General features: G+C 38.7%; 1 protein-coding gene across 2 annotated transcripts in view; it reads left to right on the top strand.

The window, feature by feature from the left end:
- The window catches only part of LOC111216865 (mitogen-activated protein kinase kinase kinase kinase 5-like), a 36,387-nt gene that overhangs the window by 2,128 nt on the left and 12,994 nt on the right, over positions 1 to 21,265 (top strand). For both annotated transcript variants that reach the window (XM_022738501.1, XM_022738500.1), the window contains 8 exons: positions 15,372 to 15,429; positions 16,863 to 16,953; positions 17,043 to 17,107; positions 18,383 to 18,438; positions 18,629 to 18,676; positions 19,303 to 19,345; positions 19,981 to 20,053; positions 20,526 to 20,657. In XM_022738501.1, the coding sequence (XP_022594222.1) occupies positions 15,420 to 15,429; positions 16,863 to 16,953; positions 17,043 to 17,107; positions 18,383 to 18,438; positions 18,629 to 18,676; positions 19,303 to 19,345; positions 19,981 to 20,053; positions 20,526 to 20,657 (518 nt within the window). In that variant the 5' untranslated portion in view covers positions 15,372 to 15,419. The remainder of the gene's footprint in view (positions 1 to 15,371; positions 15,430 to 16,862; positions 16,954 to 17,042; positions 17,108 to 18,382; positions 18,439 to 18,628; positions 18,677 to 19,302; positions 19,346 to 19,980; positions 20,054 to 20,525; positions 20,658 to 21,265) is intronic.

The raw sequence follows: 21,265 nt of genomic DNA, 5'->3' as shown, positions 1-21,265 counted from the left end.
TACAAGTTGCTCACTTGTGTCAGTTCAAAGTTTAACATACAATAGCGTATGATTGGATATTTGGTTTCTCAGGGCTGAATATGTGCTGGTGTGCTCCTTGGGAATTTCTTGAGTTTAGATGGAACTACGGATTTGATTGATTTTATTTCAGTGGTTCTTTGCAATCACAACCTCAGTGCAGGTTCCAGCCCTACTGGAGGAAGTGGTTTTTACAAAAAGTGAAAGTATTCTTCTCAGTAGCAGATAACTTTTTCGAGAATATTACTCCAACTGAAAGAGAGGACGGACTGAACGCTGCTGCGGATGCTGTGTTGTAGATCCACGGGAGATGATTTGGTATTTTCAGTTAAGACCTGAAGCTCTAAACGAAACAAAGCCTTGAATGACAGTGATGTCCGTATGGTGATTCAGCTTCAGTGTGGCGTCAAATACACTGAGCTCTCTTCAGATTTGATCTAACCTGACTCATGACCTTGACTGGGTGACCACCCTTCCACACTGTCTCCCTGCTCCTTGTCTGTGATTTTATTTGTATTCTGGTTGATGTTTCCTCTTTTGTGATTTTAGTTTGTTAAAGTCTCTCTTGAAGAATAGATTTCAACATAAGTGAAAAGTCAGACTTTGAGCTGCTGTGTCTTTGACTGAGAACTGGCTTCATAACAAGGTCGCTGAGGTCTGAGGTTTATATAGTATATCTTATTTTCTCTACACATGAATAGACACCGGCCTCATGTTTAGTTAAACAATATGACTGTTTGTCTGCATGTTGGCGCCAAGATACGTAATACAGCAAAAACCTTGGTTGTGTTATTGCTTTTATGTAGAATTCAAAAGAAATATTTTATTCAGGGTTAGGTTCAGCTTCAAACTTAAGTTAATTGTTATTTCCACACAAATGCTTGGCATGCATACAGGGAAGTGAACTGTTGTTCCTCATGGACTCCAGCGCAACATAGAACAGACATACAAACACCACATACTCTTACAAGCAAGAGTGAGGACTCTGACATCAGCAGCAACGACCTGGATGGAAACAGGGTCCAGTATATTTTTATTTTCTTGTTGGTGACATTTCAGCAAATCTGTTCATCTCCAGAAGATCTTGGCGGCTGTAGCTGAATTTCGCTGCATGAAAGATGCTCTTTTTTATTCAATCCAACGAAAGCATTCAAATGTTTGGTCTAATATATACTATTTGAAATATTTCATTAATATAAAAATATGCATCATATACATATAGAATATACAACATATAAATATGAAAAATATTTGATTCTAATTTTTTTGTTGCCATCTACCATCATAGAATTTCCCCCCCCATTGCTGAGCAACAACATCATTTGCACAGTTCAAGATGAAGCGTAAGGTGGTAAAAAGTGAATATTAAATATGAAGGACGTAATTTTACATAACAGGGACAAGTTATGGAACAGGACTCACTCTCGTCTTTATATATTGCTCTGTGTTCAAAGGATCAGTTCACCCACATCATAAAGGAACATATTGTCCTACTTACCATTAGTGGTATCTAATTATGCAGATAATTTTGGTTTTAACTGCTGAGGTTTTGAGGTATCTGCTTCTGAAACTTCTGCTCCCACTCCAACACAGAGAAAGTAGAAGTGGCATTTTGTTTGTAGTTTTCCAAACATAGAAAAAGTGCGTTTGAAAACTCCAGAGAAACTTGCCTTTCCAGAGCCAGTGTCTCTGTCACTCTGGGAAATTCACAGACCTTACTGACATCTGTTTTCATCATAGCAAGATATAGAGAGCAATATGTCATCCGATTTTTAAACAGCAAAGAAATCCACAGGATCTGATAGTTTGACATCGGATCTCTACAAAATACTCGAGACTGAATTCCGTTTCTTTTTATATTGTTACTCCGTAAGGAAGATGTAGATTGTCTGCAAGAAAAAGACTCAGCAAGAGAATAGTGGTGCCTCCCCTAACAGCACTGCAGACAAAAACAACAGCTTAACTTGTATTTTACAAAGTTGTTGCCAGAAAAATGCGTCAAACAAAAATTCAGAATGTGTCATCCTGTCAGTGTGGTTGTGATTATAACAGGGTTCCTGCTTTTAGGGCCGCAAATAGTCAAGACGACAGCAGTGACAGAATTATGAAGTCGCCATGTGAATTTGATTACGTTATACTTTTGTATTATACTATATGTTCAAGAGCACGATATATTTAATATTTTCCTTTTTAAATACATGTCAGAGAAGTAACTCTGTGTCGATATTGGACATTTTTTTTCACTCTGTCCGCTACAAGCAGGCTGAGAAACAGTAGAGTAGTCTCCACATACACTAAACTAATGCGGAACACTACCAGTTAGAGTGAGGAGGGTCAAGTATAAGAAATAAATTGAATCGCCAATCTGAATTGTGGTGTTAGTTTGTCTGTGCCATTAAGTGGAGCAAGGATGATAAACTGAACTTGTGACCTGTCATGTAGGTGAGCAGTATTCTCAGGATTCTCTGGTACTTTCCACAAAGCTACTCACACCTCAAACAATCATGTATGGAAAAGTTAAGTAAGTTGTTACAATCATAGCTCACCTAAAGAGTTACAGTCATTAAAAGTGGACTGTTTCTCTCTTTTCTACTGACTGTTTCTGACTATGAATAACTCCGCTCTCACCTGCTCTGCTGCTGTTGTTGAGTGTCAGTCACTGACCAGCACAGATGTATCCACAGAAGAGCAGTTAAGAGACATGAAAAAGAAACAGCCACGGTAAGGAGAGTTGGTGCAGTGCCAAACCAACCTGCCAGAACTTCTCATTTAATAGAAATGAAAGGTTCATCTGGCACTTTCAGGAGGATCCATCTCCGCCCCTCACCCGGGTCGTGAGAAAGTTGTTTGTCAAAACCTGTTTCCTACATATTACGTTCATGTGCAACTCATTTGATTTACTGTGGCATTCGAGACTGTGGGGGTCAGGGTGGATGAATGGACATGCAAAGCGCTCGACTCGCGTCTCCTCTCACATTTCACGTTAGCTTTGACACGTTCAGGCAGCAAACCTTTTCAGTAGTCGCGCTTTTTTCTTCTTTCCTCAACCTCAACCCTGTGATTTTATTTGCCAAGACAGAAACCTAAAACCTCCATCATGCTTTGGGTTGAAGGAGTTGACATTGTGGGAGAAACAGATTACATAAGGTTAATCATGGTGCATCTTGGTGTACTGTGGTACTAAACAACAGTCATTTAGCACAGCCTCTGTCGGCCATATTGGACATCTTTAGCGCTTTACTAACAGTAGCTGAGAATATCTGAATGTTTTTGTGATTTGATGTCAGCTGTTAGCCAGTCATAGCGTACCGTGATACTGTGATGGCGATGGACAGGCTCAGTGCACCACTGTGGTGTAGCATGGTGATAACCAAGACATAAACATTGAGCAGCGGTAGTGTCATGGTACAGCAGCGTAACGGTCACCATTGCACTGTCTTTGCAGTCAGTGCAGTTTTGCAGTGGTGTTGGTCATTGTAAATAGAGAAATGGTTACTGTTTTATCTGATTAATACCATAGAAAATTATGTTTATTTTTTATTTCAAATGTAAAGTCATACAGATTATTCTAACATTCAATCTCCTGTAGAATCACCAACAGGTCCGAGTATCACCTGGCACAATGCTTCAGTTTATTACTCATACAGAAAATAAACAATAAATGTTATTTTATTTTAGTTTATTTATGGTGTCTGTTTTGTAGACTAGTTGTTTTGTATTTATGGTAATTTGGGTAATAAAATTTGATCTATTCTCTAGAAAGTTACTTTGAAATCTCCAGACTGAGATGCAGTAGTTCAGCAGTGATGCAACTTAAATTGAATGATCTGGGTCCTAATACAGTGTTTTCCTCTAGTAACTGAAAAAATCGTTTTTGTCAGAGTGAGGATTAGCCATCAGGTCATTGCTGTGTATTATTAATAACCTTTAATTGATCAGGTCATCTCACGGAGATCAAGTTCCCCTTTGCATATCACCTCAAAAACACCTGTATAGATTTTTAATACTCTAAGAATATATCCTACTGTAGACTTACTGCAAAAATACTCTCCTCTGCTATCTGTACCTCTCTCCTTCATTCTCCACTGTCCCTCCATGATGTCTCCAGATGGGTTGGCTGGACAATTCAAAATGTTTTGAGCTTGATTTCAAAACTGACTGCAAAAATATAAGAATAAAACTTTAATAGTAGCTTTGGTCTTTGGTTTGGGTCATTTATCTTGAAGTGGCTGTTTGCTGACAACTTTGGGGAACAGAGTCAAGCTGTTCTGTCAAATAACATGCTAATCTAGCTACTGTGCTCAGACTGCTCTGCTGTGAAATACAGTCAACTGTAAATGTAACTGATGCAAAGCAGGTTGGCTGTAGAGTGAGCACACTTCCTCTAAACAGGTCAGTAGACCCCGCTGTGCTGTTCTGCAGAGAGATATAGAGATTTGCATAGTTGGTCTTCCTACACACACACACACACACACACACACACACTTATGATTCAACCTACACATGCATGCACTTTAGTATGTGTTTGGCTACGTGTTGCGGTAAGAAAGAAAAAGAAGAAAGATCTTTTAATTTTGTGTGTCTGTGTGTCTTTCTCTGTGTGTGTGATGACCAGTATTCATACCAATATATTGTATTCATATCATTATATTGTAGAAGAACGGTCAGAGGAATCAAAATAACCTCACAGCACTGTAGCGTTTATCCACTCTCTTTCTCTTTTTGAAGGATCAGTAAAAGGAGTGGACACACACAGACGAGACCTGGGAAGAGTCAGATTTGTGTTGTACAGCTGTATGGCCACATTTTTATTTTCTTCTGTATAGTTTATGTTCAGGTGGTTTTTTGTTTTGTCCCTAAAACATAAGATTCGAGTCTCTTGGATTCTGATGTTAATGTGGTTCTAACTGCTCATGTCAACTACTCAGTATCCAAAATTGGATATAAAATGCATCACATTCTGTGTCTGAGAAGTTGTTTTTGTTTTTATAGAGCTTCTATATCAAGTGTCTAAATCATGCCAAAACTGTCATGAATTAAATATGAGTAAAATACTGGAGTGTCGTATCAGCCAGCAACACAGAGCAAAACAGACAAATTATGCTGTATAGGCTATACGGTAAAGGGCGGTTTTTTCCCTTAACCAAGTCAAACTGCAGTGAACATCCTGCTTTGAAGAGAGCTTTAGATCATTTTATATAAAAGCAACAAAAATCACACAAAAAGTTACTAAATTAGGAAGGAAACTGAGAAATTGTATATGAACTATTATATAAACTACTGGATACATCAAGTGGTTCATGGTGACATTTATTTTAGTTTGACAGTGTTCAGTGTCATCATTGGTGGCATGCACCCAAACAGCATTTCTACCTGCTGATACATCAATCTTCCTTTATTAACTCTACCATTGTGTTGCAAATAGTACCTTGTTTTACTTGTTGGACAACATCAGGCAGCTGATGCGCAGCAACCAATTGCTACACCTCAAAGTATGTGCATTTTTTTCTATATATAATATAATATATATATAAGTCAAGTTGAATTGAGTCCACTTCATTCATTTCATCAAAATAGGTTTATCACATCCAGAGAAGAGAAATACCTAATTGTGTTTTGATATGAAGAAGTATTTCTTTTCCTAAATAAGTCATAAACCCATCTATATAAATGCTTTAAATGCTAAATTCATCAAAAACACAAACTAAAAGCAAACTATCGTTTGTATGTGTGGGCAGTATGCAGATAACATTCAATAGTTTGTATAAGGTTGTGGTGATTAAATCTTTAGTCATGTCTACATCCCACTGACATCAAGTGTGTGATCAACTCACTGCAGCTGGGTGCCATTTTCATTTTCCTAAAGCCATGCTAGTGGCATTAGAGGCTGTACTTATGCCAGTGTAGTACTAAACACAGAATACAGCTGAGGTCGGTGGAAATTTCATTAAGTTTAAAAGTATTTGGTCTTAATCCAAAGTACTGCACAAATTGTCTGTAGAGTTTCTCAGTCATCCAGGACATGGTGTCTCTACGGGCTTTACAAAGGGGACTGGACTTACTTGATCTGAAAGGCTTCTTCAGTGGAAGAGGAGAAAACAACAACAAACAGAACAACATTCCTTATGTTGCTGGAGTATCTAAATCCCTGTGCACTTCAAGCCCAGTAACACGCTGAGACAGGAGCTTGTCCACCAATAAGGACAAAACACCTAGGCACAAGCAAAGCAATTCAGTGTACACAGTTAAATGCAACAGAAAAAGCACACACTTGAACATTGGGGAATCAAAACAAACACATGGCACAACGCAAGGCCCACTCCTCAGGTCAGGGCTCAGCAGTCCACGCACATCTAAAGGACAAGGGAAACTCATCTGAGGACACCAATGTACACATTTTGGCAAGAGAGTAAAAGAATGTCAAACTGGAACGGCAATCACGAAACACAGGAGGTAATCTACGTGAGTGCTCCGGTGGCTCACGTACCACTTAGGCTCAGTCCTTACCGCGGCAGCACGGCAGCTTTAATGACTCACATGATGATCACAACTCACCTCAACGACCCGCAAGGTGTTAAATTCCCAGAGCTCCCCACTACTCAGCTGTGACTGAAGAGGCCTTTCAGATGAGAGATGAACCGTCTTCAAGTCCAGTTGCCTTTGTACGGCCCTTAGAGATACTGTGGAAATTCAAATTTTGACCTGATGATGATGCCAGGTGAAATGTCAGGGGGATCACTTAAGTTATTACAATTGATCTTGTGGGGACCGTGAATGTCTGTACCAAACTGCAATGCAATCTGTCTCATAGTTGTTGAGATGTGTCACTAAACAATAAAAATATCATCTTGCTGGTGGTGCAAGAGGAAAAGTCTGGAGATCACTGAGGTCAGTAGGATTCATGCTCTGGGGACCATGAATATCTTTATAAAATTTCATGGAACTCCATCCAGTATTTGTTGAGACACAGCACAGTGGTGTTGTGGGTAGCACCTCCTCGCTTCACAGCAAGAAGGTTCCGGGTTTGAACCCCGGTTGTGTGGAGTTTGCATGTTCTCCCTGTGCCTGCGTGGGTTCTCTCCACGTACTCCGGCTTCCTCCCACAGTCCAAAGACATGCACATAAGGTTAACTGGCAACTCTAAAGGGCCCATAGGTGGGAACGAGAGTGTGAATGCTTGTGTAGCTCTATATGTCAGCCCTGCGATAGACTGGTGATAGACTGTCCAGGGTGTACCCCACCCTCGCCCAATGTCAGCAGGCTCCAGCCCCCCCACGACCCTATAAGGATAAGCGGTACAGATAATGGATGGATTTGTTGAGACATTTTAGTTGTGTAAATTGTGTTAAGTGATGAATAAACTGCGTTTTCTTCTCAGGTGTCACACAACTACAATATATGACCCTGAACATATCATTGTCGGTGGAGTATCTTTAGGTTTCATTCAACACCACTCGCGTAGTTTCAGAAACGCATGGCTGTCATTGCAAATCATTCTTTTATTTTTCAAAGATCTCACTTGTGAGAATTTTCTGTTGATTAAATGGGACAACTTTTTCATCATGTACTTGTAATCTTATTTAACGTCCTCCACATCTTCTATATTCACGTACCACCATCGGGTTATTTGTTTGGGTTTCTTCTTTTTTTTTTGATAATAGAATGTGAGTCAAAGGGTTTAGACAAACATGATACTTCTGAAAGTCATTTTAGGGATTTTTGTGCATGTTGTGTTCTCACCTGTAACTGCACTACATTTATTTTCTCACCTTTGTTGGATCCCCCACATATGAATCAGAGAGTCCTGACCCACAGAAGCCATGTGTTCTTGATCAAATTACTCATATAGCATGCTCTGTAAGACATGAACATCCGCTATTTGTCAGATGTATAGTGGAAGTTGAATCTGACTTTCCTCGATGTACTGCACTCCAACTCTGTATGTGAATATAAACACAAACATTCAGCGTAATTTCTTCAGAAATACGATCTGGTGTATGCATTTTCATATCAGGAGGTCACTTCCTGTTTACAGTCTCATTTGATGATGGTCAAAAAGTATTACTCTTTAGTCATGTTTTTGCCGTCTTGAGAGTTTAAAAAGAAGTCTTGTCAGTTTTTTCTTCTCAGTTGATTTCTTCCCTTCCTATCTCTACATTTTAAACATAAATCTCTGCTTTTATTGATGTTTGATTTTTCTTTCACGGCTGTACACCCAGTTTAAGATATGGGTAAGAGTTATATAAAATATGTGTAACAGTTCTCGGGAGCAAAGTTTGGGATTTGACTCAGAGTTGACTAAACTGACTGCAACTCTGCATCTGACCATGTCAGGATCTTCATCTCCTAAAAAGCCTGACTCTCCTTATCTGATGTGGCTTGTGCTACTAAGCTGCAGTTGGTGCTGCAGTTCAACATGGTGCAACTCTAGTTTCAGGACTGTAGCCTCACAGAAGCTGTGGGCTGCACCTGGTGTGTGTGTGCAACCTCAGAAACAAAATGAAGAAGTGAGATGAATGAGCAGCGGACTACATACAAAATCTGCCTGCTTAGCTGAGTTAAGTGTGTCAAGTTTCTGCTTAAACAGTGTGGTTTTGTGTGTGTCTGTCAGTGTGTGTTTTACACTGAAATGTGCTTGAATTTTGTTTGGTGATAATTTATCTTTAACCCAAAAAAGAGGAAGTGGGATAATTTACAGTACAGAGAAAATCAAACTAATTGCAGCCGAATACCAGCCTCTAACTGGCGTGTGTGTGTGTGTGTGAGACAGTGTGCTTTAGTACGTTATGAGATCAAATACAAAGGACTAATCCAGTGTTGGGATTTTGTGTATTTGCTCAGTTACCCACAGTCTAATGAGATGATAAATGATCAGTTTAATATCTGTGTATTCCTATTCCTCCTAAATCTATGAGCAAATCATTGATTGGATGTGCCCGACCCTCCTTTAGCTAAATACAGACAAAACAGAATTGTCTTTAGTACAAAAGAAGAAAAGAATCAGTCAGTGCTCATTTTGACTCTGGCAAGTAAGAAATGTTTGTGTTATCATGGACTCAGAGCTAAAAACTTTCTTATGCACATCAAATCAATAGTAAGTCTGCATACTATCATCTTATATTATTCCAAGAATCAGAGGATTCATATGAAAAACATGAAACTTTGTACCTTCCAGCAGGTTAGACTGCCATGATGTTTGTTTTCTGAGGTGTCGATTGAATTCTTCAGCTCATTCAGAACAAAGACAAGGAAAAGTAAAAATATCACACCAATTCAAAGGTCACTGCACTGGCTTCTAGTGTGTCAAATAATAAAATGCAAAGTGCCGCTGCTTGTCTACAAACCCCTCAGAGGTTTAGGACCAAAATACATCATCTACCACATGGACGCCCTCTGCCTGTCAGGTTATAGCAGCCTGTGAACACAGTTCAAACTAAACACCGAGAAGCAGCCTGCAGTCTCTTTCTACCACAGATCTTGAGCAAACCTCCAGAAGATACCTCTAATTACCTTTAATCCACTATGCTGTTCTCTACCACTCTTGACTGAACCCTGAGCACTTCCTTGTAATGATAACCTATAACCCCATCTATAACCTCTTTGTTTTTATCTGTTTCCTTTTTAAGAGGCTTATTTCAACTTGTGTTTTCATGTTTCATATTATATTTCCTATTTGATTTCTTATGTTGCATATGTAAATAATGCATGAATAACCTGTGTGTATGAAATGAGCTATACTAAAAAACTTTACTTAGTAGACTGACTGTAAACAGGATGAAAAGCTACTCTCCGAAAAGTGAAATATAAATGTAGTGGAATAGAGGTATAAAGAGAGAGAGTGAGAGAGAAAAGACAGGAAGAGAGAGGAGATGTTATGCAGCACAGGCCAGTGGGTTGGACTCAAACCCAAGGCCGCTATGGTTAGGATTAAGGTCATGTGGTATGTGCTTATAAAGCCACCGAGGCGCCCCAGGTTGAAGTATTGTTTAATGGAAATATTGGAAGTACTTTAAAATTGTACTTAAGTACAGGTTAAACATGTTATTGAGGCACCTCTGTATCAAACACATAGAGGTGAAATAGATTTTTCTCATCTCTATCAGTAAGACAACAATATGGAATTTTGCAAAATATATTCCTGTCAAAACAGGAATAAAAAACCTGGGAGTAAGGATGGTCGGTTTTATGTTACGGGTTCAGCCTAGTTTTGAGGGCAAGGATTAGAATTAGGTTCAGATGTTGGGGTTATGGTCAGATTTATATTAAGTTTATAGATTAAAGTTGGGTTTAATTCAGGGTTGTGTGTATGGATTTATTGGTATATGTCATGGTTGTAGAAATGTGTGAACAATATAAACCACTTTGCATTGCGTCTGTTGGTATTATTAAACTAGCTAGATTAGTTTTTTTGTTTTTTTATCCAACAATTCTGAAATAGGACAAAGAGGACAAAACACAACAGTCTTTAAAGGAGCTATTTGTTAGTTTTGCTATTGATACATTAGCATTAACAGCTGTTTACTACTAGTCAAGAAGAAACTTTGTGAATTCCGCATCAAACTTCACTCCTTTATTTACTATGAGCTGTCTCCAGTGGTAGAAAGCAACATCAGTGTTGACGCTCGTTTTGCTCCTATCACTTCTTTTCTTCTGATGAAGTTAGCATGCTAACCAGATAGGGGCGGATAAAACTTACAAATAGCCCCTTTAAAGCGAATGCATTGTGATGGGATTTCCTGTGTGGACCATTATGATGTCTCAGTTATCAGTCAGTCCCTTTACCTTCTCACTGTGACCTTTCATGTCAACAGGTCAAATCTCAGTGATTTATAGTTAGAGGAAGTAAGCAGGGTCCACTTCTTCATTTCCCTTCATCTTCTTTCTTGTTTTTGTTGAGGTGGATTGTAAGCGTGATTAAACCTACTGGTTTCCAGTGGCTTTAGCAACGAATCCAAGTATTATGATGTTAGTTATTATCTTGTCTCTATGTGCCATCACAGAGGTCAATGAAAGGAAAGACCCCTACTTATAGTGATCAGAGGAAACTAGTGAATACACTCTTCAAGATGGAAATGTTGCTGTGGATTGGCCGCAACTTCCGCTGTGATGTTAAACTCGTGTGTGTGTTTGGTTGTTTACTGATGATTTGTTGGGTGTCTTTCCTCTCAGTGACCTCTGTCATGTCACACACTGACACACACACACACACACACACACAGACTCTTTCAAATGAATGGAGTTTCCATTGTCATTGTTGCTGTCATTATACTTGCCTTTCAACCACTAACTGCTTTTGTTTGTCTCTACTGTACTTCACATGTGAGTACAGACATGATATGACTAGACAGGTTCTACTGCTTCCCAGAAGATATTTACCTTCTATGAAACTTGTGTATGTCTCATTTTTAACCAGAAGTGTTGTGTAATAATATCCAACAAGATACTGTACATGTTCATGTAATCTGCTCTGTAATGATAGCATGACTAAACTTTCTCAGACACACATTTCACAGAAGACATCAGACTGTTGTGAAGTCCTGTGCAGTTTACAGCCTCCACTGATCACACAGAGAACACCTTGCTGTCTAGAGCTGTGCAAAACTCTCATGCACGGTGGAGGGATTACAGTGTGCAAGACAAATTAGGCATGCCATGGTAAACAAATCTACATAGTCTAACAGCATGAAGTGATATTTTTGATACTGACTTGGTCGTCTTTGAAAGAGTCACTTTCAGAACTAAACCTAGAGAACATTAACACCTAGCTTCTTAGTCGCTTTTATTTGTGTTTAATTCATTTCTCTGTGTTTTCAGCCAGCACATACAGTAGCTACGTAAACTGTGACTCTCATGGTACACATACAAGCTCACAGAGGTCAAGTATATGTAAAGAACTGTAATGGCGAGAACACACTGCCTGACACTGACGTCGTGTGTTCCAGGTGTAAGGTATTCAAAGTAAACAAGGGTCTGGTTGTGGAGACTAGACCTGGAGGAGGAATTACTGTAATTTTCTCTGCTGACTAAAGACGCGACTCTGATGGGATACTCTGTGTCTGCTGGATGTGTTAGTGGGTAACTGCTAACTAAAATGCTTTGAGATTGTCAAGAGTTTGTTGTGAAGTATTTCTAGTCAAAATCAGGTTCAAATTCAGGCAAGTAAAGCAACTTTGGTCAGGCTCAAAGTTAAAAGATCAGTTCATCTAAATAGCAAAAAAACCTTATCTTTCATTCAGGCCCAGACTGGCTGTTGGGTGCACGCTGAGAATTTTTACGGTTTTTGAAAAGGTGTTAAAAAATACAAAACGAAATGCTTTAAATCAATGCAAAAAAAAAACAGCCAGCAATTGCTATTATTGTGATCTGTGGATCATCAGCACCCCCTGCTTGCTTTAACCTGTTGGCATGATTTCTGCTGTCATCAAACCTGGAGCGCACGTGGCCGAGCAGTGTGGAGAAAAAATGGACAGAGACAAAGAGAGAACAAGAGAAACAGAAAATACATAGCCGGGAGCGAGCACATTAAAAAGAGAAGATAACTGAAGGAAAGTGCTGAAATTACACATTTGTTCATGAGCAAGGGATGTGGTTAGTGTTAAAAAAATCAAAACATATTAGCAGGGCAACTCTCAATCAGCATGTCATAATATTACGAAAACACTCCTGGAGCTGAGTCTTAAAAAAAACTTGTAAATGGCATCATGGTCTGTGCATGCTAGGAAATAATATTGAGAAGAGCTGTACTTTTCTGTCAGGTGGAAGTACCTCCAGTTACTCAGAGCTACCAGATCTTCATGATGTTCAACACAAGTTCGCTCAGAGCTGAGAAATTACCAGGTGCAGAACAAACACTCTAAAAGACCCTAGACGTGCTCAACAAATATGAATATTTATTCCTGTAGCCTTAATTATGGAGGAGCAATTGACTAACTCTTGAGACTGAAGACACATACACAAGCTAAAGCTATGATACTATGATGAAACAACAAAGAGAAAAGTTTTTCTCAACAAAGCAGTTACACTACACATAGTCTGTTGTGGGCCTGGGCTGATGTTAAATTTCCTGGCCTGAATTATTATGCCAGTCTGGCCCCGTTTTTATGTTTAGGTTGAGTTTTAGTTAATATCTGGATCTCAGCAGTCCAACATCTCTATTCAGGAAAAATAACTCTGGATTCATTTCAAAGGGACTTCTTCAGTTGAAAGTAGTTCCAAAGAACAAAAGAGGTTAGTGTCTTGTCCTGAATAATAGGGACATTGCTTTTGGGAAGACACATTCCTGTTGAGTTTTTAAATTTGTTAAAGCTGTTACTCAAATTTGTTAAAGCTGTTACTCAGAGCTTTGTCACAACCAAATTTTATTCACTTCCACTATATTGGGGCCATGACGGTACTCTCAGAGACATATTTTAATACCTCAGCATGTAAAATCAAAACTATCTGACAGTACAAGGGGAACATGAGAAAAAAATTTTTGTGTGTGATTCTGTTTGTGAAATGACAGCGTTAGGCTTTGGCTTTGGTTACATAAGGAAAGCGAAATAAAAATGTCTCTCATAAAGGGTCTGTTGTTTATGACCACCCTCCACTGTGACCACAACACCCTGACTTTCCACTGTGCCATTTCAAAGTCAAATCAAAGGCCCGACTTTTGGTTGAGCAACAGAACACCACTAGCATTATAACATCTCCACCCGTGAAGTGTCAGCTTCCATTACAGTTTATTTGACGGTGGTTTTAATTTTCCGACAAAATGAATGTAATGCTTTGACAGTGGCGGCGGCCACTGCCTGCTGTCTGGTCGTGTCTTTAAAAAGTTCTCTTTTCCTTCAGGGAAAGTGTATTTGTCATTTAATTTGTATCTTAAGAATCCTTCTTTTAAGATGAGTGTGAAGGACACGTGTATGTGTAAATATTATATACATTATCTAGTAGTTTATGCTTATGGTTTATGCTTATAGTTTATGGATGGTGTTGAGGTTTCAACCCTCCCGTCACTCTGCCTGACAGAGTGACTTTTGACCATATTTGGTGCTTTGGACAAAAGTGCCCATCAAATGTCCATGTGTCTTGTTTTTAAAACTCCCTCTCTGAGGCAGTGGAGTTTCCATTGTCACTGTAAACTACCTGTTCTGCCCTCACCGATAGAGAACACTTATGACTATTCTATTTCAGGAGGGAGAAAATGTGAATGGGTGTTTCCTTTTAAGAGGTGGGTGGGCCGTCATATCTCAGACTGAGGCCTATATGTGTGAAGTCTTCACCCCTCACTGAAGAGCCTTTCTACCCAATGAAAAGAGGAGCTTATTGTTAATTGTCTACCTGCAAATTAACATTGCTTCTTTCTTGTTTTGTTGATCTTTGTTGATTAGTGCTGTGGTGTTTCCTTGGTGACCACCTGTCAGTCAGACAGTGTGGGTAGGGACTTTGACGTCTTTTAACTTTGATTTTCTGCTAATGAAGTCTGAATTTCTTTAGTTAGCGACCATTGTCTTTGTTGTTGAGCCATTCTGCCTCTTGCTGCTCAAGCTAATTTAGAAATCCTCCGTAAAGTGGGAGTAGGATTAATTAACCAGTGTTAGAATAAGCCACATCAGTCTCTGGCTGAGAGAATGAACATGAGCAATGAACACACAAATGAACCAAGAAAATGAACCAATCAGTCACCAAGATGATGAACAATAAAGCATGAGGTGCCCCCAGCCAAGCTGCAATCTCTCTAAAGCTGAATCTTGTAAATAATGATATACGAACTCTGATGGGGTAAAGTACCCTGACTTACAACATTAGAACGGATCATTTTAACAGTGGCATATTTTGATATTTGGCAGCACCTTCTATGTGTGTGATGTGAAATGTCTCTCTCAGCTCTATACTGTACCACGATCCTTATAAAGATAATAGAGTGCAGTACAGAACATACTATCAACTCGGACCCATTTAGAAAATCTTTATAAGGAAGTTATCTTTTTTGTGGTTTCTGTTTATAAATAATGTGGATAAGCAAAGAGAAGTGTCACCACAATCTGGTATCACACCCTAAAGGTCAGCATGTGCGTATATGTTTGCCTTCTTGTGTGCATGAATACATGCTGTAAGTGTGTGTGCATGTGTGTGTCTGAGCTTGAGCTTCCGTACATGTATTTCTGTGTCCCTGATGTCACAGTGGTGAGGAGGGCTGTTTGTTGCACTCCACTGATCTGGACAGAAAACATGCAAATGAAGCTCTGCTGGCACACAGACAAAAAACACAACTCAAATACACCACACTTACAACGTAGTACTGTCATCAAATGACTAACAGCTGCAGTGTGAAAATGTTAAGCTGTTTTTTTCTGTTCTTGTGTTTTCAGGCACGTAACAAGCAGAACGGAGAGCTGGCAGCCATCAAGGTCATCAAGATGGAGCCAGGTGAAAGTTTCTCTTTTCATTTGATTTCATCAGGAAACAGCAGAACCCATGTTCATCTTTGCATTTCCTTTAGCCACATCTCTAATCTGTCGGTGTTCTACATTTTTCATTTAGTTCTTGTAATATTTCTGCAACGTCAGAGGCTAAAATGTTAAGACAAGGCACTGAGAAACAGACCTATAGGTGTCCTACTCATGCCCGAGGACAAGTGTAAGACGCATGCTGCTTATGGCAAGTGCATAGTCTCAGCTTCATCTGATGAAAGTCCCTAAACTTGTTTTAAGGCAACATAATTACCACCTTTTACTCATTATGATTCCATTACAGGAGGTTTTAACAAAACATTACACCGCAGTAAGTGCTAAAAGGCAGAGCTAGGCGCACACACAGTGAGAAAGAGAGAGTCATTATTTCCCACAGTGGCACAGCAACAAAAATCATACAACTCAAAGCTATGACACCCAGCTCATTCATTCTGTTATTCTGTTTTAAATTCTTGTTGCAGACTTATTCATGCAAGAAATGGAAACATAACTCATTTCCTTAACCTTTTAATCCCCACTGACCTGCCCATGGGCCGGGCAGTACAAACGCGTGTGAGATGTCAATGTTTCCGAACGTTTCAAATGTGTCAGGCCTAGTTTTGAAGATCTTAATAGGAAATAAGTTTTATAGTATGTGCTTCTTGTTTCGGGTATATTTATTTGTATTAACAGGAAAGCAGCACATAACACAACAGCTGAGTGAGAAGTGCATCTGTCAGTATCTTTGGTTACAGATGTTTATGTCGGTGGACATATCACAGCTCATCTGTGCATTAATATACGCTCCTTATTAAAGCCCACAGCTGTGAGTGTGACGTCATGCAGAAAGACACTTCGTAATGACGTTCTAGAGGAACAGGATCAGTTTGATAGCAGGTTTTGAGACTCCTGGATTGAGACGTTTCACATTTCAGAAGCTTTTTCCCTTTTCCTGCTATAAAACTTGAACTTGTACTTCCTTTAGCCTCATAAATAATCTGAAAAGATTAGCAAGTAAAGTCAGCAATGATGACAACCTCAACGACAACCTTAGTCACAAACTAGCTTATCACTGACAATCAAAACCAGTGATCATCTATCTTATTTCTGTGAGCTTTTCAGAGGGTTTAGTCTGATGTTTGCATTTCTGCAGAGAAAATGTTTTTCCAGGATCGCCCAGCATGCATCATTTTCTAGCTTAGTCAGTTTAATGGATATGCCTCTTACACACATGCACACACACAGACACTGTAACTGTGCAGGAATAAGTAATTATGCTGAAAACAGGCACTGGTTTTGATCTATGTATATGTCAACTGGTATACGTATAACGGCTGACTATACATGTGTTCATATTTGATGTGATGATGATAATAAACATGCATCTTCTGTCTCTGTCTGGTTCCACAGAGGATGATTTTTCTATCATCCAGCAGGAGATCGTCATTGTGAAGAGCTGCAAACATCCCAACATAGTGGCCTATTATGGCAGCTACATACGGTAAGCTGTCTGTTCCTGTGTTTACTCTCACTCTCTTATTAATCATAGATACAGCAGATAACAAATAACTTTCCCTCTTCTATCTGCAGAGCTAATAAACTGTGGATCTGTATGGAGTTCTGTGGAGGAGGCTCCCTCCAGGATATCTACCATGGTGAGGGAGTGTGTCTGTATGTGTGTGTGGCTAATATTTGAACCTGGCGTGAAGAAACTGCCTTTATGAGTTTATAGTTTTATTAATCTGATGCAACAGTTATATCTGTTTATTTATTTGATGAAGCAAGAATGCTTAGAGTACTTGTAACATATCTTAACACGTCTTAAACAGCACAAGCAAAAAAAAAAACTCAATGAAAATTGTTGAAACCAAAACAACATGTAACTGGGAAGAAATGAAATCACAAAGCTGCAAACATCCTGAAAAGCTCAGAGTTGTGTCTTGATAAGGGATTAAGGGGGAATTAGATATTAAATTTATGACCAATTAACCATAATAATAATGATATCTACAGTGTGCTAAAAAAAACAAAAAAAACAATGAGCATGTGAGTATTTTGCATTATGTTGAGATTAAAGCTTCCCCAGAAATTCCCCTCCTACTCCTGCCAGATGGTTTTCACCTGCTCACTCAAAGACAGAGGTACTACTGAGAGTGACTGAGGTCAGGAGATAGTTGAGCCAGCCTCATTCTAAAGCTTTAAGAAAAAAGACTTAATAGTATTACTGTTAAAGTATTTTGGGGGTTTTTTTTCCTCCTCCCTTACTGTCTCCTGCAGAGACAGGAGATCAGTGCTATAGATGTTGATGCAGACAGATGAAACATTTCAGTCACCACTGTAGAGACACAGGGCACTGAGACACTGGTACACACAGTTTTACAAGTAATTTACTAATAAACAAGTAATAATTTACAAGTAATAAACTAATTGTGCAAATGACATTTATTCCAAGACAGTACAGGTGCCATAAGGTTTGTTTTCAAATCCAGAGTGGTTCAGATAATTTGGTTAAACTTGACCTGAAGTTAGCATTAACTGTGGAGTCGTTTGTAAAGTGGCCTGTCTGTGTTCTCCCCTTTCAACCACGGCTGAAAAACCTAAAGATTTTGCTTTAAGTCAACTTTTTTTCCTCTTTGTTCTTCTAATATGTATTTTTGTTTAAAATTTTGTTTAAATTTTAAAAGTTACTGTGACTGTTTTACAAATGAAAAAAAATCAATTGTGCAAACAACTCTGGAGTCTTTTTGAAGCTTAGACACCAGTCATAAGCTGTTCCAGTCCACAGTTCTGATATGCAAAATTAACTACAGTAAATGACTGTTGTAATGAACCTCGATCATTTAATCTGCTTTCTTCTTTCTCTTGTACAAGCTGTAAATGCTGTTTCTCCATTAAATTATTATTTATATTTAACAAATTGTGTTTCACAGTGACTGGTCCTCTGTCTGAGTCACAGATAGCGTACATCTGCAGGGAGATGCTACAGGTAATTGCATATTAATTATTCATTTAGGTTTTCTTAATAATAATCTAAAACACATTACTGTTTATAATGATGTTCTATTATTCTTCATTTTCCCTTGCTGAAGATCTTTTAATGTGTGAAATGAATATGTTTTTATTTTGGTGAGACACACATCTGTCACGTTTATGATGTTCACTGTGTGTGTGACCAGGGCCTGGATTACCTGCATGCACAGAAGAAAATCCACAGAGACATCAAGGTCAGAATGTCACACAGTGGTGTGGGACTTTTATTCTTCAAGTTTGTTTGCTTGCATCTTGCATTTTATTTGTGGTAAAGCACAAGAATCTACAAAAGATTAAACGTTCAGATTGCTGTTGGAAAAACTGGGTCACTGCAACAACAAAGAGTAAGATGTAAATAAGAGCATGGCAAACAAAGTGCTAAAGATTTAGGGTTTTGACTTGTTTGTATTCATGAAGAATAACAGTAAAATAATGTGTATGTTTTTTTTTTATTGAAACATCTGATAGACAATATGTTGTGTCAAAATTTGAAGTAATTTCAAGCTCTCAGACTTTCAACCCTATATATTTATGATGAAAAAGTAGTTTATAAAATGAGACAGTAAATGTTTACATTGAAATCTGGGATAAAAAAAAGATTTGAATCTTACTAGAGATAATGCAACAGAAAATTAGCTAATTATTTGGAGAGCCTGTTTACAGAGAGTTTACAGTAGTTAGTTATCTGAGCTTTTGTTATTTCCATATTGTGTGGGTTCAGGTAAAGATCACTGAGTGGGTAAAGGAGAGTCTTGTTATAATAAGAAGTGTCTGTGGTTGTGTCTGTGTTCATGTTTATCTTGCTCTCTCTTGCTTCCAGGGTGCCAACATCCTCCTCAATGATCAGGGCGAGGTCAAGCTGGGTAGGTGGATGTTTGCACTGTTGTGCACTGTACCAATGTGGTTAAGATGAGTCACTCGCTGCAAGAGTTACGGCTCAATTAACATATCTCTGCTGTCTTGTTGAAACATAGCTGATTTGTACGTTATTGAAAGATTCAATGTGTCTCTGTGTTTCCCATCTGGTTGAGAATTTATCTTGTGGTAGTCTGAGTCCAACAGTTCAAAACATTGTTTCATTTACAAGAAACTATCAGTGTTTCAGTTTCCCATGAATACACCATGTTAATTCAAACAGGATCAAATACTGAAGAACACTGATGGACCTATTTGAATTTTCCCTCATACATTAGAAACACAAACATTTTCAAAATTCAAAAAACTAAAGCTCTTTTTTCAAAAAGTTGGGTTTATGCACTGAAGACAAGTTTTAGCACATGTTGCCTTTGTAGCAGTTTGCAGTAACTCTGTAATAAATGTTTGTCAAATAAAAAAGTACAAATTTATTTGATTGATCTCTGATTGTAAGATTATTACAAAGGCTCACTCAAGATTTGCAGAAACCTGTCTTCCTGATTTGCAGACCTTCACATATGACAGGTGTTGAATGGATGGCAGTTGTTTTTCACTCATATTTTTTATTTCCTCTGTTGTGTAGCTGACTTTGGGATCTCAGCTCAGATCACAGCCACTCTGGCCCGGCGGATGTCCTTCATTGGGACGCCATATTGGTAAGGTCAAAACCAAGAGACCACTCTCTCTGCAGCTTTGAGTTTTCTCCTGTAAACACCTGACGCTGAACATTTAGGGACAAAATAACTGCAGGTGGCTGATGGGAGCAAATTGATATGAACTCTTTTACCACATTATATATATGCATATCATGTGTCCTGCATGATGCCATTACTTTTCAAGCAGCTGTGTAGCTAGCGCAAACATTTGTGCAATTATATTCAAAATATGTCACATATATTTCAACATGATGAGCCATTTCCTGCTTGTCTGGCAAACAGTGAGCAACATTTAAAAGTTATATTCTAACCATGATAATTTAGAATAATCTTTTGTTGTTTTCACAGAGCTGTAATCTAGGATCAGAGCAGCTGCGTCTTTGACAAAAGTGATAGTATAACTACTGATCTGTTCTGCTTGGTTGTGTTTTCTGTGATGTGTAAATCACTGCTGTTCCCCTCCCGCCCTCAGGATGGCACCAGAGGTGGCAGCAGTGGAGATAAAAGGCGGCTACAATGAACTATGTGACATCTGGTCTGTGGGCATCACAGCTATAGAGATGGCAGAGCTACAGCCACCAATGTTTGACGTCCATCCGCTGCGGTAAATACACACTGAAAGACATAAGCATGTGTTCACCTCTCCGCATACACACAGATATCAGTCAAAAATAACCATGGTCATTATCAACTATGACCACTTGCCAATCACAAATGACTTAAGTTCATTCATGTTTTTAGGGCATTACAGAAATATTAGTTTACTACACCATGAAGCTGTTGCCTAGTAACAGCTAAAAGCAGTAAATGTTCTGCTGTGAGTATTATGGTTATTCAAACCATTGATGACACTGCTATATGCTATATGAAAACTCTGCAGTTAACTACTGTGGCCGTGAGTTTATATACACACATACATCACATCACACACAGGAAGCTTAATTTCTAAAGACGTTCTTGGGAGAACAAGACTGTGTTACTTGTTATTGATTACGATGCACATTATGCAGCCAATTGATTTTCCCTTATGAATAACTGTTATTATATGTTATATTTTGGATTCAAATTTTTACCCTGTCAGAGTAGATTTATGTCTAACTTAATGAAGATGATAATCACTTACTTCATTTTGGACCCTGCACTGTCCGCCAGAGGTGGAGTAACGTTATTGGTTTCCAAGTTACACCTAAAAACATTATTGTCTTTTAAATT

The sequence above is a fragment of the Seriola dumerili genome, unplaced genomic scaffold (assembly GCF_002260705.1).
Source record: "Seriola dumerili isolate Sdu_G_001 unplaced genomic scaffold, Sdu_1.0 BDQW01000036.1, whole genome shotgun sequence".
NCBI classification, from domain to species: domain Eukaryota; kingdom Metazoa; phylum Chordata; class Actinopteri; order Carangiformes; family Carangidae; genus Seriola; species Seriola dumerili.
This window is presented reverse-complemented; position numbering and strand designations above follow the sequence as displayed.